Genomic DNA, 15170 nt, shown 5'->3' with positions numbered 1-15170 from the left:
GGCCTCAGACACTTCCTAGCTGTTTGACTCTGGGCAAGTTACTTAATCCTAACTGCTTGGCCCTTACCACTTTTCCTATCAGTTCTAAGACAGAAGGAAAGAGTTTTTAAAAATAAAAATGTTTCTAAACTGACTGAATTTCCCTTTTCTATTGCTATCACCAGAAGTCTTAATTTTCCATGTCACAATTTTCATTTACTATTTATTTATTATTTACTATTTATTATTGTTTTCCCTTCTAAAGCCAGGATCAATCTGTTATTTAGAACAAATCTAATATTATTTCTCTAAAAGGTCCCTTCAAATTGAAAAAGGTCTGGTCTTCTTTTATCTTGTGTCAATTTTCCATATCTTCCCATAAATCTAATAGGATCTATCCAACATGTTAGAAGTCTACTATCATCATCACTGATATTTACATCATACTTTAATGTGTACCAATTGAATTGTATAGAATATGTTCCTCACAGAATCCCTCTGAGAAAACTCATGCAGGTATTATTCCCAAGTGGCAGAAACTAAATGTGAGAAAGTTAGCTGACTTTTTTATGTTTAACCTGCTACTAAATTTCAGAATCAGGATCTGAACCCAAGTGTTCCTGAATCCAAGACAGCAGGCTCTCCACTATGTCATATTAGAAGATGGATTAAACTGCTTTGCTTAGCCCTACAAAATAGAGGAGTAATACACAGAAGTGGCAAAAAAAAAAAAAGGTACTTTTACCCCTCACTTAGCAACCATTCCTTAGGTACAATCTAGAAGAGATAATTTTTCAGATACAAATTGGACTAGGGGACCACCCCTGGACTCTTCTAAATCTAAAATTCTACGATCTCACTGAGGAGACCTTTTAATATCTAGTGCTTGAGATAACTAGCATGGTGTAATCCTCAATAGTAAGAGGAATAGAATTTTACTATTTTCTATGGCAGTGTCAAACTTGTGGCATAAAAGATAAAAGTTCTGGGCCTGTAATAAGGAATACCTGAATTTGAATCCAGCCTCAAACAACTACTAACTATGTTAACATTGGGCAAATAACTTATCCTCTGCTTGCCTCTGTTTCCTCATCTGGAAAAAGGCAGTGATGACAATAGCACTTATTTCCTTGGGTTATTATAAGGATCCAATGAGGTAACAATTGTAAAGCATGTAGCACAGAGTCTAGCATGTAGTAGGCAATACACACACACACACACACACACATACACACACACAAGTGAGCACCAACCTGTTTTATGCTCATTAAACTGAAGTTAGCCTTCTGACAGCTTTCAAACGTATGTCTGTCTGACATAGAAGCCCTTTAAATATTTTACAGTTATTATATCCTTACTGAGTCTTCTCTTATCCCAGTTAAACATTCCTTGAAGCGTCAATCAATTCTTTCTCAAAGAAATACTTAACCTGTCCCCCAGCCTTGACCATCATGATCATTCCTCTTTTGAGAATATGTTACAACCTGTGAATTTCCTTCTTTAAACATAGAACTTGAGCAGAATATTCCAGGTATGGACTGATAGTGGGACCATCATCTACGTTGTTTTAGACAAGGAAACTTATGAATTTTTTTGGCTGCCATATCATACTATTAGTGAATTTAAACTTGTATTCTTCTAAAAATATCTATATCTTTTGCATATGAGCTGGTGTCTGTCTATACATTTTCTAACCTGTACTTATATAAAATTCATATTAAAATTTATTTTTTTATTTTAAAGTTTCACATTAGCTTTAGCCAGTTGATTGTTTGGAATTTTGATTTTTTTAATACAACATGTCCTCTACCTTTTAAAGGCACAATATACTCAAAGTCTCTGTGATTCTAGGTTTCAGTTAGTATCATGGGACTCCAATTAAGTTATAAAGCTAGTCCTTTATCCAACTAAAAGAGAGTTCATCACAGTTCAAGGTCAAGGATATATCTTTGGAAAATTCTCCTAGATATTTTCCTGTCAGGTGATATTGATTTTTTAATAATTACTCTCTGAGTCTGGTCATTCAACCAGTTTTGAATTCACCTAACTGAACTATCATCTAATGTACATCACACATTAAAGTAAAAACTTAAGGATTCTGTCAAATGCTTTGATCTCTTGGTCAAATTAACTTGACAAAAAAGGCTAATATATGATCAATTTTTGATAAAACCATGTTTGTTCTTAATAATTGCTGCTTAACTTTCTAGTTATTCAGTAACCAACTCTTTATCAATGCTCTGGAATTTTTCTAGAAATCAAAGTCAGGGGGGCAGCTGGGTATCTCAGTGGATTGAGAGCCAGGCCTAGAGATGGAAGGTCCTAGGTTCAAATCTGGCCTCAGACACTTTCCAGCCATGTGACCCTGGGCAAGTCACTTGACCCCCACTGCCTAGCCCTTATCATTCTTCTGGCTTGGAACCAATGTACAGTACTGACTCCAAGACAGAAGGTAGGGGTTTATTTTTAAAAAAAAGAAGAAGAAATCAAAGTCAGCTTGCTGGTCTATACTTTATATAATCTAGTCAGGTTCCACAGAAAATAGAAAGACTTGAGTTAAAATCCAGGATTTAGATGCTTAATAGGTCATGTGTGGGGTTTGGCAAATCACTTTTTAAATGTCTGTCTACTTTAGTTTCCTCATATGTAAAATGTGGATAAAATTAGCATCTATCACACAGATTTGTTGTGAAGATAAAATAATCTTTCTATAGCACTTTGCAAAAAGCACCAATAAAATGCAAACTATTATTATTATTAGGTAATGTGAGAATTCATTTTTCATATACTGTATAAAATCCTATATATTAGGAGAAATTACTCTACATTCCTGTTTCTGAGATCTGGGTCAGAGAAACCATTTAGTCTGGTGCTTTTTGCATTTTCTTTGTTCCTGGGAATTCCGAGTAATGTCTTCCTTTTTAAAAAGAATCTGTTTTATAAACAATGGGGACATGGGTTCTTTCCCTGTGCATGTGTTTCTAATGATGCAGGTATGGGAAGGAGTGGACAGGTTGATGGACACTTCTTAATTAGCTATTACCAATTAAATATGTCTTGGGATGTTTAAGGGAGGGATTGAATAATGAGCTCCTAATGAACTATTTATTAAGCTCCCTGACCCAGCTCAGGTTGTCCTGAGCGATGGAGATCTACCATATTAGCCCAGATATAGTGCAACTCCCCCCTCCCCAATATGTAGATTTGAAAGTCTCATTCACACTTATATTTGAGCACTTCTAGCTTTGAAACCATAAGCTTCATATTGTGCACCTCAGCATATGTAAAAAACATGATTATCTCCTGGATCAGATGGGAAATGCCAATAAAACTCCTGTTTGTTTTGATATTCCATCAAATGTCACCATTAATACTAAAGTTGCCGCATTAGTGTTGATTAAAACTACTGGAAATGAGAAAACTAGAATGATCATGATGTTTGCAGTCTCAGCTGATGGGTGAAAACTGACTCCTTATGTAATTTTAAGCTGTAAAACATTATTTAAGGAAAAGATACCATCAAGAGTGATCTTTCATGTGCAGGAAAAGGGATGGATGAATGAAGAACTTGTATTAGATTGATTCAATGTGGTCTGGGCTAGGTGTCCAGGAGTGTTACTGTGTCAGAGAGGAATACTCAGACACAGTTGACACAATCAAGGCTCACCTGACTGAAAATGTGAAGAAGAGAACTGTTGAAATGCGCACAGACCTAGTTGCTATTCTGGGAGGAATGATATCACAATTACAAGTGTTAGATGTAGTAATTAATAAGCCATTCAAAAATCATTTGAGAAAAGAATATCACAAACGGATGTTGGCCAGAAACAATGAATTTACTCCATCAGGAAAAACAGAGAAACCCTTGTTCACTGTATTTGAGAACTGGATCGAAACCGCTTGGGACAAAATCTCTACCAAGTGTCCATTGTGCTTGGATTTTAAAATTGTTGTATATCAAACAGTATGGATGGTAGTAAAGATGGTGTTTTGTGGGAAGAAGAGGGTGATGGCAATGACTCAAATGATGTTTCCACTTCAGGAAATGAGGAAATAGAAGAGGAAGGAGAACATGATTAAATATTGGAAGGTAGTTTCTCACAAGTACCTATAAAAATAATACATATTTAATAAAAATGTTGGCATTAAACATTCTTTAACTTGTTTTCAGTACTTTGAAAAAGCTTAGAATATAAAGTGCCTACATTATTCATGAGTTAAGAGAAAGTTGCAATATAAAAGGAGAAAATAAAATGGGTGTTTCCTCTTTCTGAATTACCCTTCAAAACATTTGGGATAGCAATGTATTCGGGATAGTATTAAATTTAGGCTAATACAGTATATCATTTTATTGGTTTGATGCAGATGAAACCAATAATCTTGATATAATTAACAAACATATATTCTTACCCAAAAATCAGTCTCTAGAGGTAATTTTAATCACAATAGTAATTATATTAAGTATATTAAGCAGCAGCAGCAGCAGCAGCAGCAGCAGCAGCAGCAGTAGCATCTCTAGCTAAGTGGTGCAGTCAATGGAGCACAGGACCTAGAGTCAGGGTGAATTAGTACAGCTTCAGATACTTTCTAGCTAGATCCTGGGCGAGTCACTTAACTTCTATTTGCCTCAGTTTCTACATTGGGAAAATGGGAATGATAAACAGAACCTATCTCCCAGGGTTCTTATGAGGATCAAGGGAGATAATATTTATAAAGCACTTAGTACAGTGCCTGGCTCATAGTAGGTGCTATCTTAATGTTTTGCAGCAGCAGCATCTTAAGCATCTAACCTCTACCCATTTATGAAGCCTGAGACATTTTTGCTTTCCCAGTACTTTAGAATATGACCTGTTCTCCAGAGTCTTCAAAAGATCATGCATAGCAGTTTAGCAATAACTTCTACCATTTCTTATAGTATCTAAAACATAGTTTATCCAGTTCTGGAGATTTGAATTCATCGATCATCCTCACATATATTTTCCCTTTCAACTCCATATTAACTGTCTCTTCTATCTTTCTCTAGAGATCATTGTTCTTGAAGAAAACATTATTCATTATAGTCTTTTTATCCTTTCTTTAAGTTGTTTCTTGTGCCTATCATAACCTAAAAAAAAGGTTATTAAAGAGCCTCTTTGGTTGCCTTCACCGTTCATTGTCAACATCAACTCGAAGCTTATTGAATTATTTGTTGAATTGAAATAGTTGAATTGAAATTGTGTATGCTAGAGCTTTTCTACAAAAATGATCTTGTATTGAATTTTTATAAAGCAATATATGTAATACATACACATGCACACATATAATGGCATAAAACAAAATATGAATTTTTTGTTAGAATCAATAAGTATGTGTTAACCTTTCACTAAGTGTTAAGTACTACACTAAGTACTACACTCTGGATAAATAAACAAAAGTGAAACAGGAGAGACCTTAAGGTTCTGAGAATCTATTAACTAATGGCCTATTCAACTTTCCTAAGCACTAAAACAAAGTGCTGGCACATAGTGCTTTAAAAAATGTGTATTTTTTTTTATTGTATTTTCTCAAGGAGCTAACTTGAACCTCCATCTTGGTATCTTTCAAAGGCATTTCTTTTTCATTCTTTAGAGTTTCATTCCTCATGACATAATGTCAGTAATACTTCCTGAACTCTTTTTCCTGACTTCTATGAAATCCCTTTTACCCAAAGTTAGGATGCACATCCAATCATGCCTAACTTTGATCCTTGAGTCCAAATCATAAAATGGAGCATTCCTAAGAGCCCTATTGGTCTTTGTTGTTGGTCAAAATGAAGTCCAGAATAGCAGCTCCTCTTATTACTTCCTCAGCTTTTTGAAAAATGAAATGATCATTAAAGCAAAACAAGAACTGCTAGGTGATGAGAGGAAGGGCTGAAACAAACAGGGACAGACAAAGGATGAGAGAAAAAAAAGGAGAAATGAAGAATTGGGAAAGCAGAGGAGACAACTCCAGTAGATTATTATTATCAAATGACAATGGCCTCCTGGCTGCTCTGCCAACAAGATACTCTACCTCTCAGCCCTGGCATTCTCTCTGGCTATTCCCTGTGCCTAGAATGCTCTCCCTCCTCCACTCCAAGTAATGATTTCTCTGACTTCAAATTCCAACTAAAACCCCACCTTCCGTGTAAAGCCTTCCCCGACTTCTCTTAAATCCAGTGCCTTCTCTGTTCATTATTTCCTATTTATCCTGTATAGTTTGCTTTGTATATATCTGTTTGCATGTCATTTTCCCCATTAGACTGTAAGCTCTCTGAGAGGAAAGACTGTCTTTTGCTTTTTTTTTTTTTAAATCACTGGTGCTTAGCAGTGCCTAGCAGAGGTAATAAATGTGTATTGATTGATTATTGAAAAATTAAAGTCTTCCAGCAAGGTTTTATATTAGACCCATTTTATAAAAATCCTCACCTATTTATGTCCAGGAGTTCTGCAGTATACTTTGACAACGATTGATAGTTCTGATGCTCTTCATCTTTATGTTCTCCATTCTGCTTCCCTACTCTGGATATTAGATTTAATTATATAAGGATACTTTCTTATATAGTGTTGTTTTTCCCCAAACTCAATCCCCACCTTCTGCAGATTCTTCTTTTTATAAAGGAATATCTTCCAATAACTGTGTTCCATTTGTAATCATTTCACTATGTGTCAGGGATATCTATTTAGTAAATTTTGCCTACTTGCACTAGAATTTCTAGCTCTTACTGCTTCTCATTCATAATTTTGTGAAAGTGTATTTAGATAGCAGAGTCTACTAAGTTTTTTTTTTTTTTGGTTTTTTGGTGTTTTTTTTAAATTTTAAACCCTTAACTTCTGTGTATTGACTTATAGGTGGAAGATTGGTAAGGGTAGGCAATGGGGGTCAAGTGACTTGCCCAGGGTCACACAGCTGGGAAGTGTCTGAGGCTGGATTTGAACCTAGGACCTCCCGTCTCTAGGCCTGGCTCTCAATCCACTGAGCTACCCAGCTGCCCTCTACTAAGTTTTAACTGTTGTTCTTTACTTATGAATTAGTGATCTTCTCTATTGCTACTCTTCTTTCCAGTATTATCAAATACATGGGAGCAGTTTTCTTTTCTCCTCTCCCTTTATAGTATAAACTCTACTTGATCATATCTGAAAAACTGAGGAATCAAAATTTGCAACGCATCATCATTAAATGTACATTAGTTCTAGGCAAGAATTAGTCTTGAATCTTCTCTTGAAGAATGATTTGTGCATGTTCACCACCAGAGAAAGAACTGGTAAATAGAAATAAGTAAGACATAAATTTATATACACATATATCTTTTTGTCAAATGATGCCCTCCCTAAAGGAGAGGGTGGGAGGGAGTTAACTGGGTATTTTAAGTAACAAATAAATAGCTAAATAAATTTATTTTTTTAGAAAGGAGTTAATAATTTACCTGAGGTCACACTATCAATATGTAAAAGAGATAGTACTTGTACACAAGTGTCAAAGGCTCAGCATTTCAAAGTAAGCTTTCTAGCTACTACATCATATTACCCCTTATACCTAACATCATCATTATTACTAAATAAATATCATTTATTAGTGAATGGAAATGTGACAATGAAACATAGGCCCTTAGCCTGTGAGCTAGAAGGGACATCAGAAGTCACTTAGCCCAAATGTATCATTTTATAGATGTTATGGACAATATCCCGATTGTGTTTTGGCCATCATCAAGAATTCTGGAAGGTACAACACAACTCCCATGTTCTTGGGTAAACCAATAATGTGAAGAACAGTAATACTATGGAAACAATCTAAATCTTTATAATTCAAGAGAAAAGAGAAACTTTATTGCAATAGTTAGCTTTTTACATTTTAGCAATAATGAGCAAGAAAGGGAATGTATAACTGACTTTGGGATCCATATAAATAGAAATGGTAACACTAGTCTGGATTTATGCAGTAAGATAATGTATTATCAGTCCAAGCCCTGCCCTTTTTTCTATTTAATGCATCACTTTATACTCTATAAAGTACTTTACACACAATAACTTGATTAAATAAGTAGTAGAATATTATTCTCATTTTAAAGGCAATAATAACATACTTCAATGCATTCATGATCATAATGATGTGGGTTTAATAATGATGTAGATCAAACCTACCCAAAATTTTTAGTACTAATAATCACTAACATCTGTGTGGCATATTAAACTTCTCCAAAGTGTTTTTGTTCATTAGCTCATATGACCCTCAACAAGTGAATAGGTTCCCTATTTTACACATGAAGAAACTGAAACTCTGAAAGGTTAATGGACCTAACAATGATCAAAGAGCTAAAAAGGTGGTAGATTCAGAATAAGAATTCAGGTCTTCTGACTCCAAATCATGAGAATGTTTTCCACTCTATCAAGTAGCTTGGAATACACAATACTGTTTTGCTTTAGGTTAAAGACTTCTAACCTGAAATATTAAAAAGTGTGTCAGGAGAAAACTAAAAATATTTCATTCAAATATCTGGTATATACTGTATTTCTGGCCTAGAAATAATTCTTCTTTATGCTAATTTCCAGCTAATATAAAAACTTTGAATAAGTACATCCTAGACCATTCTACTGCATCTAAAAATGTCTTCTTTTGGCTAAATGTTAGTCTTCTGACTAGTCTCTCTAGCACAAAGAGAAATCAAACATCTTCCTTCCTGTTCTTCTCATAGATGCTGTTTACTATAATAAATTCTGCCTAAAGCTTTTTATAAATGCATATTTCCCCCAAATGTCTCATTCACTGATGCCTCTGCTTGTCACAAGGAATGATCAGGTATCTCAGTGCTCCAAGTCATATGCAGTTAAATAAGTGTTTGTGGTTCATGGAACTCATTCACTTAATCATAAATTAGCTCAAGCAAATGCCAGAAAAGGGTCGTTTTAACTGGCTCCCAAAGTCACAGATGGCCAGATATGGCGCTTTTCAGACAGTTCATCAGCCTATACAACACTTGTAGCAAATTTCCACTGGGGAAACCAGAAAAAGCAGGCGGCTTGGATGAAAATGCTTCCAAAATAAACAAAGAAAGAAAAAAATTCCAGAAAAGAAAGAAAGAAAATAATATATTATGGCCTAAAGTATTCTCAGTAGAATTAAATCCATTTGGAATCCCTGCATATATTTTAGGAATAAGAGGTTTACCTTGAATACAATTCACAGCATCTATGTTTGGATAGATAATCCAATTATTATCATCCCATCTGACAGATGAGAAAAGTGAAACCCTGAGAAGTCACACAAATTGTAAATGCAGAGGTAGAATTCAAAACAAAGAATCATACCCCAACTCTGGTATTCTTTACACAACACAGGAGCTAAGGCATTGGTAACTCATTGGAATTTTGCCAGAGACAGGAGAACTTCGAATGCCTCTAAGCCTAAATCATTTGACTTTATTCAAAGGGGTAGAGATTTAGCATTTAAACGGGAATTATTAACTTGTTTATCTCTGACTTTTGAGGCTTAAAAAGAGGGTAGGTTTGAACCTACAACTACCAAATGCCAACTTGAACTTTCTAATGAGTAAAAAATATATTACAAACTTTTTAAAAGCTAGTTCTTTAGAGCATTCAAGAAACATATTATGAACAAACTACGGTGTCATTAGAGAAGGAAAATGACTGTCATTACTAGGCCTACATATCAAAGTGATCAAAAAAGAGGAAGAGGACTACAGATGCTCTTCCAAAAATATTTATAGTAGCTCTTTTGGTCATAGAAAATAACTTGAAACTGAGAGGATGCAAATCAATTGGGGAACAATTGAACAAATTGCAGAACAAAATATAAAGACATCCTACTGCATCATGAGAAATGACAAAAGAAATGGTTTCAAAGAAACTGGGAATATTTGTATAAACTGATATAGAGTGAAACAAAAAGAACAAGGAAAACAATTCATACATGAACATTAATGATATAACAACTCTCAAAGACAGACTGATCAAGAAAATAATCAACCATGATTCCACGTAACCAATTATGAAGCATGTTATCTGCATAGCAAAAAGTGGTACGTGACTTGGTGTATAGAATGGGACATGTATTTTTTGGACATGGGAGGGATGATATATTTTGTTTGACTATAGAATTGCATATCAAAGGACACTGAATTTCCTTCCCCTTTTTTTCCCAATGAGAGGGAAAGAAAAAGATGGGAAAATAAAATCTATTTTAATCTTTTTCTCAAAGAAAAGCAAAGTGCTAATTTCCAAAAATCAATAAGCAGCAAAAATTTTATTTTATCTATAGAAATTGTGGTGTAGTGGACAGAGTTGTCCTTGAAGCCAGGAAGACTAGATTCAGGTCCTTCTTCTGATATTTACTGGTTGTATGACAGTCTAGAAGTCAATTAACATATTAGCCTCCTCGGTACTTCTCTAAGATCATAAGTCATAGAGAAAATGCTAACTTGGTGGTGGTAGAGAGAAGTTATTCCCCTGGCAGTTGCCTATACAGGTGCTATTTCTAATGCTATTCCTAATCATATAAGTTATATGATCCTCTTTAACATCCATAAGTCATTCCTCTTCTTCATAACCAATTTCACTTTAAAAAAACAAAACAAAAAAAAATCTAATTTCTTCTTTAGAGAGTTTAAGGATATCTGTCAATGGAAAAGTATTTCCATTAGTAAAAAGGAAATAGAATGGTAATGCAGAGGATACAGTAATAAGTATAGTGACTTAGCATTTGTAGATCACTTTAAGATTTACAAATTGTTTTGTGTGACTCACTTAAGACTATTGTCCTATTTTTAACATGACTAGACCCAATTTCCCTAAAATCTATCTTTTTGGGCCTAAGATATGGTAAAATTTTCTCTCTTCTAAAAGAGTAAATTCCTGGAAAAGGGGGACAAAAGTTATTTTTTACACTTGGTAAGAATACTTTTTAATTGAGAGCACCTGTCTTCACAACATAATCCATTTTCCAAGAAAATAAAATAATGTTCAAAATAGCTAAAGTACTCATTCTACTCTCAGAAGCATTAACATCTGGCATTGGGTCATCTTTCAAGTAAGACAAGATAGCTGAAGAATAGAACCAGAGAATAAGAGACTAACAAAGAGAAACAGTACTTACTTTTGCAGCACCAATCTGTTCTTTTCGAAACTTCTCCAGTGGGGCTATTAATACATCATTAGCATTTTGAATCTGAAATACAAAACATTGAGATGTTAAAAACAAAACAAAACAAAACAAAAAACTTAAGCACCTGAAATAACAAACATATTTAGGTTTTAGTTTGTTTATAATTTATTTAATAAAAAATTTTAACATGACTGTTTGGGTATTCATTTTGGAAGCTTCAACCTCTTAGTCTAGAGATGAATTCAAAGGCAGATGAATATTAATTCCTGGGTATTTTCCATTACTAATTGGCTTAATAACAGAAGTAAATTCAAACTTAGTCCTAAACTGAATCCAAATACTCCTAGTTCAGATATAAAATGCTGATTACCTAGAATTAATAGATCATGTTGTTGTTTAGTGGTTTCAGTGGTATCCCACTCCTTGTGACCCTATTTGGGGTCTAGAACGGTTTGCCATTTCCTTCTCTAGCTCATTTTACAGATGAGGAAATCAAGGCAAACAGGGGTAAGTGATGACAGTGTCCAAGGTCACAAATCTAGTTAGTATCTAAAGCTAGATTTGAACTCGGGTCTTCCTGAGTCTGGGCCCAGTGCTCTATCCACTTTGCTACCTAGCTGTCCATTGACCATAGCTGCTGTAATTTTAAAAAATTATAGTCACCTTTATTCATATATATTTTTTTCTGAATATTCCCATCTACTTCTTGCCCAACTGACTGGATTGATTCTATCAATACCATTGTTCCAACTTCCAAATCCAAATGTAAGCAGTTTGGACAAGTTTCAAAACAAAAAATTCTTTTGAGTTTGAAAGAACAAATGATTTAATAAGATAGTTACTGTGAAACAACAAAAATAAACAAAAATTTCTTGGGAAGATTAGCTGAGAGGATAACAAAGAAATTAATTTTAAAATGACTAAAATTCCAAAGTAGTTTTAATAAGAAACAAGAAGCTGGAAAGGACCTAAGAATTCATCCGGTTCAAACTACTTATAATACAGATAGGAAAAAATGTGGCCCTCAGATATTAAATAACTTGCCCTAAGTCATGAAGCTAGTTAGTATTAGTATTAAGAATAGAAAAAACTCCCAACAAACTAATAATCCATCTCCTGCCCACTCTCTTCAATTAGTCTGGTCTTCCACTGTTTTTCTAGACACTAGATTCCTGTTGAAAGAGAGAGAGAAATGCAAAGAGAGAAATGCAGAAAGAGAAAGAGAGAGAGACATTTTTCTCCTTCCAAAACTTCCCTGTAGAATAATTTAAATGTCCTAAGGAATGAATGGTACAATATGATATTAAACATCTATTACATATACATACTGATATGGCTACATATCTTCTATTCAGATATCTTATTTAAGAAGGATGAGTGGGAGGGAGGAAATTAGATGGCTCAGTGGATTGAGAGCTAGGTGGTCCTAGGTTCAAATATGACTTTTTACTTCCTAGCTTTCTAGTGAGCAAGTCATTTAAACCAATCCCCCTTGCCCAGCCCTTACCACCTTACTGCCTAGGAACCAGTACACACTACTGAAAGATAAAGATTTTAGAAAAAAAAATAAAAAAGGGATGGGTGGAGACCTAAATGAAATATTTCACTCTTAGTTTTTACTTCTTTTTTTTTTCCTTTAAAAAAAAAAAAAACCCTTAACTTCTGGGCATTGGCTCCTTGGTGTAAGAGTGGTAAGGGTGGGCAATGGGGGTCAAGTGACTTGCCCAGGATCACACAGCTGAGAAGTGTCTGAGGCTGGATTTGAACCTAGGACCTCCTGTTTCTAGGCCTGACTCTCAATCCACTGAGCTACTCAGCTGCCCCCTTTAGTTTTTACTTCTTAAATTGGTCTCTGTGCCAAATATTGATTGCCTGGATTCTATATAACAAAATAAACTCAACATATAAAGCATTGTACCCTGATAAAAGGGCATACCACAGAAGTTTTCACCATATTCACCTCTTTCAGAATACCTGTAATTCAGATGGAGTTCATAATATATTTAATATTAGCACAATTAGCAAAAAAAATTGATAGTAATTAGAAACGCAAGGATAATAGAGCGAGATAGGAAGAAAGAAATACTATACTGGTTTCCAAATACACACCTATAAATCACATCTATAACTCCTGATTTTCATTATCCATCCTCATTTTTCATATCCTTCTCTAACTATACACTACTTCCTTTTGTTTTCTATTTAATACTTTGCCCATTGCATTGAATTGTATCTCCATGTGTTCCTGGGTGGTTCAGGCTGAGTTGCCATCAAGTCCCTACTGACTGGAAGGGCTACAGACTCAGGACATTAGGCTACTACATGCCCAGTTAGGATTAGGAGTTGTCAAGAATACAGGTGAAATGTAAGGTATGCTGCCTTCCCAAAGGGGTTTAAAAATCTATTTCAGGATAAGAATATAAAATGAATTATACATTAAATGGTTGTGGAAAAATAAGAGTTAAACAATGTAATATTAAAGTTATGTACATATTTCCTTAATCCTTAAAGAGAATAATATTAGATAAAGTGTCTTTCAAATGTATTTACAGTATTAGAATAGAGCTCTTCTTGACTCAAGTCCAGCACTCCATCCCTAGGTGGCATTGCATACTGCATAATGCACATTAGAAATTCTTAAGTGCAATATAAATATCAGTCTTCATTTCTATTGCACATTGTTCTGTTGGTGGAGGGAAGGATTCCTCAGAGATAGACAGGTGAGAAAATACTATGTCATTTTAATTTTAGAATAACATCACAGTGGAATTTGGTTTTAGTTCTTTAATCGCATTATTATACAATGTCCAGGCGATGTCATATGTATGCATGGAATTGTATTAGGACTTCAGAAAAGGGGAAGAACAGTGAAAATCAAACTAGGGGAAATTTTTGGGGACAGAGGTATGAAATGTATTGATGTAAGAAAGGCAGGACTGAATATGATCTACATACTAGCTTGACTGTAATAAAGACTACGTGTCGGGAAAATGAGGTTAAAAAGGTAGAGTAAATAGAGATTATGGAAGATCCTAAAAGCCACATGAGGTTGTTGAGGTAGCTAACAAAGGCTAAATATGACAGAAGTGGTGTTTAAGGAAGAAAAGTATGACAATGGTATATAAGATGAAATGTAGAGCAGAAAAATAGAGGGAGGGAGGTAAATTAGAAGCTTTTTTTTTTTTTAATAATCTAAAGGCCATTCCACCCAGTGGCAATGAAAATAATTAAAAAGGAGAGAACCAGAGATACTTTATAAAGAAATGACAGCATTTTATGAAAGATTGGATTTGGGAATTAAAGAATCAAAGATAATTGCAGCCTGGGAAAATGGAAGAAGTATTGGTATCATCAACAGAATCAGGGTCATTGGGTAAAGAAGTTTAGAAGGGATAGATAAAATGATGAGCTAAGTTTTTGACATATTGGGTTGGAGGTGATAGTAGGACAAAGAAAAGAAGTTTTTTGGAAAGGTTTTTTCCCCCTAAACCAGAATAATGGGCTACTACAAATGAAATATCTTTACCAGGGAGAAGTGATTTATATATTAAGACAACACCTCACATCCATATATATGCTTTATATCTCTGCTAAAATGAATATTGTACAGAACTGATCTAAGGAAAAAGCCTACAATATAAGAAGAACTGAAATCAAATGATAATTCTTATCTTTTTTCTTTTACAACAAATTCTGTTTGAACAGCAAAAAAAAAAAAAAAAGTATTCAATCAGTAAACATTTATTAAGCACCTGCTATATACCAGGCACTATGCTAAGTACTAGAGATACCAAAAAAAGGGGGGGCATAAAACAGTCACCACTCTCAAGGAGATTACAATATAATGGAGGAGACAACATACAAATATATATACAAAGCAAGCTATATAAAAGGCAAATAGGAAATAATTAAAAGAGGGAAAGCCCTGGAAATAAGCATAGTTAAGGAAAGGTGGGATTTTAGTTGGAATTTAAATAAAGCCAAGTAGATCAGTAGTTGGAACAAAAGAGGGAAAACACCAGAGAAAATGACCAGTACCAAGAGATGGAGTGTCTTGTTTGTGTAATAGCCAG

General features: G+C 34.4%; 1 protein-coding gene across 1 annotated transcript in view; it reads right to left on the bottom strand.

The window, feature by feature from the left end:
* The window catches only part of ARHGAP42 (Rho GTPase activating protein 42), a 408927-nt gene that overhangs the window by 171926 nt on the left and 221831 nt on the right, over window positions 1-15170 (bottom strand). The window contains exon 4 of the mRNA XM_044668392.1: window positions 11089-11160. Within this exon, the coding sequence (XP_044524327.1) occupies window positions 11089-11160 (72 nt within the window). The remainder of the gene's footprint in view (window positions 1-11088; window positions 11161-15170) is intronic.

This window comes from Gracilinanus agilis, chromosome 3 (genome assembly GCF_016433145.1).
Source record: "Gracilinanus agilis isolate LMUSP501 chromosome 3, AgileGrace, whole genome shotgun sequence".
NCBI classification, from domain to species: Eukaryota; Metazoa; Chordata; class Mammalia; order Didelphimorphia; family Didelphidae; genus Gracilinanus; species Gracilinanus agilis.
This window is presented reverse-complemented; position numbering and strand designations above follow the sequence as displayed.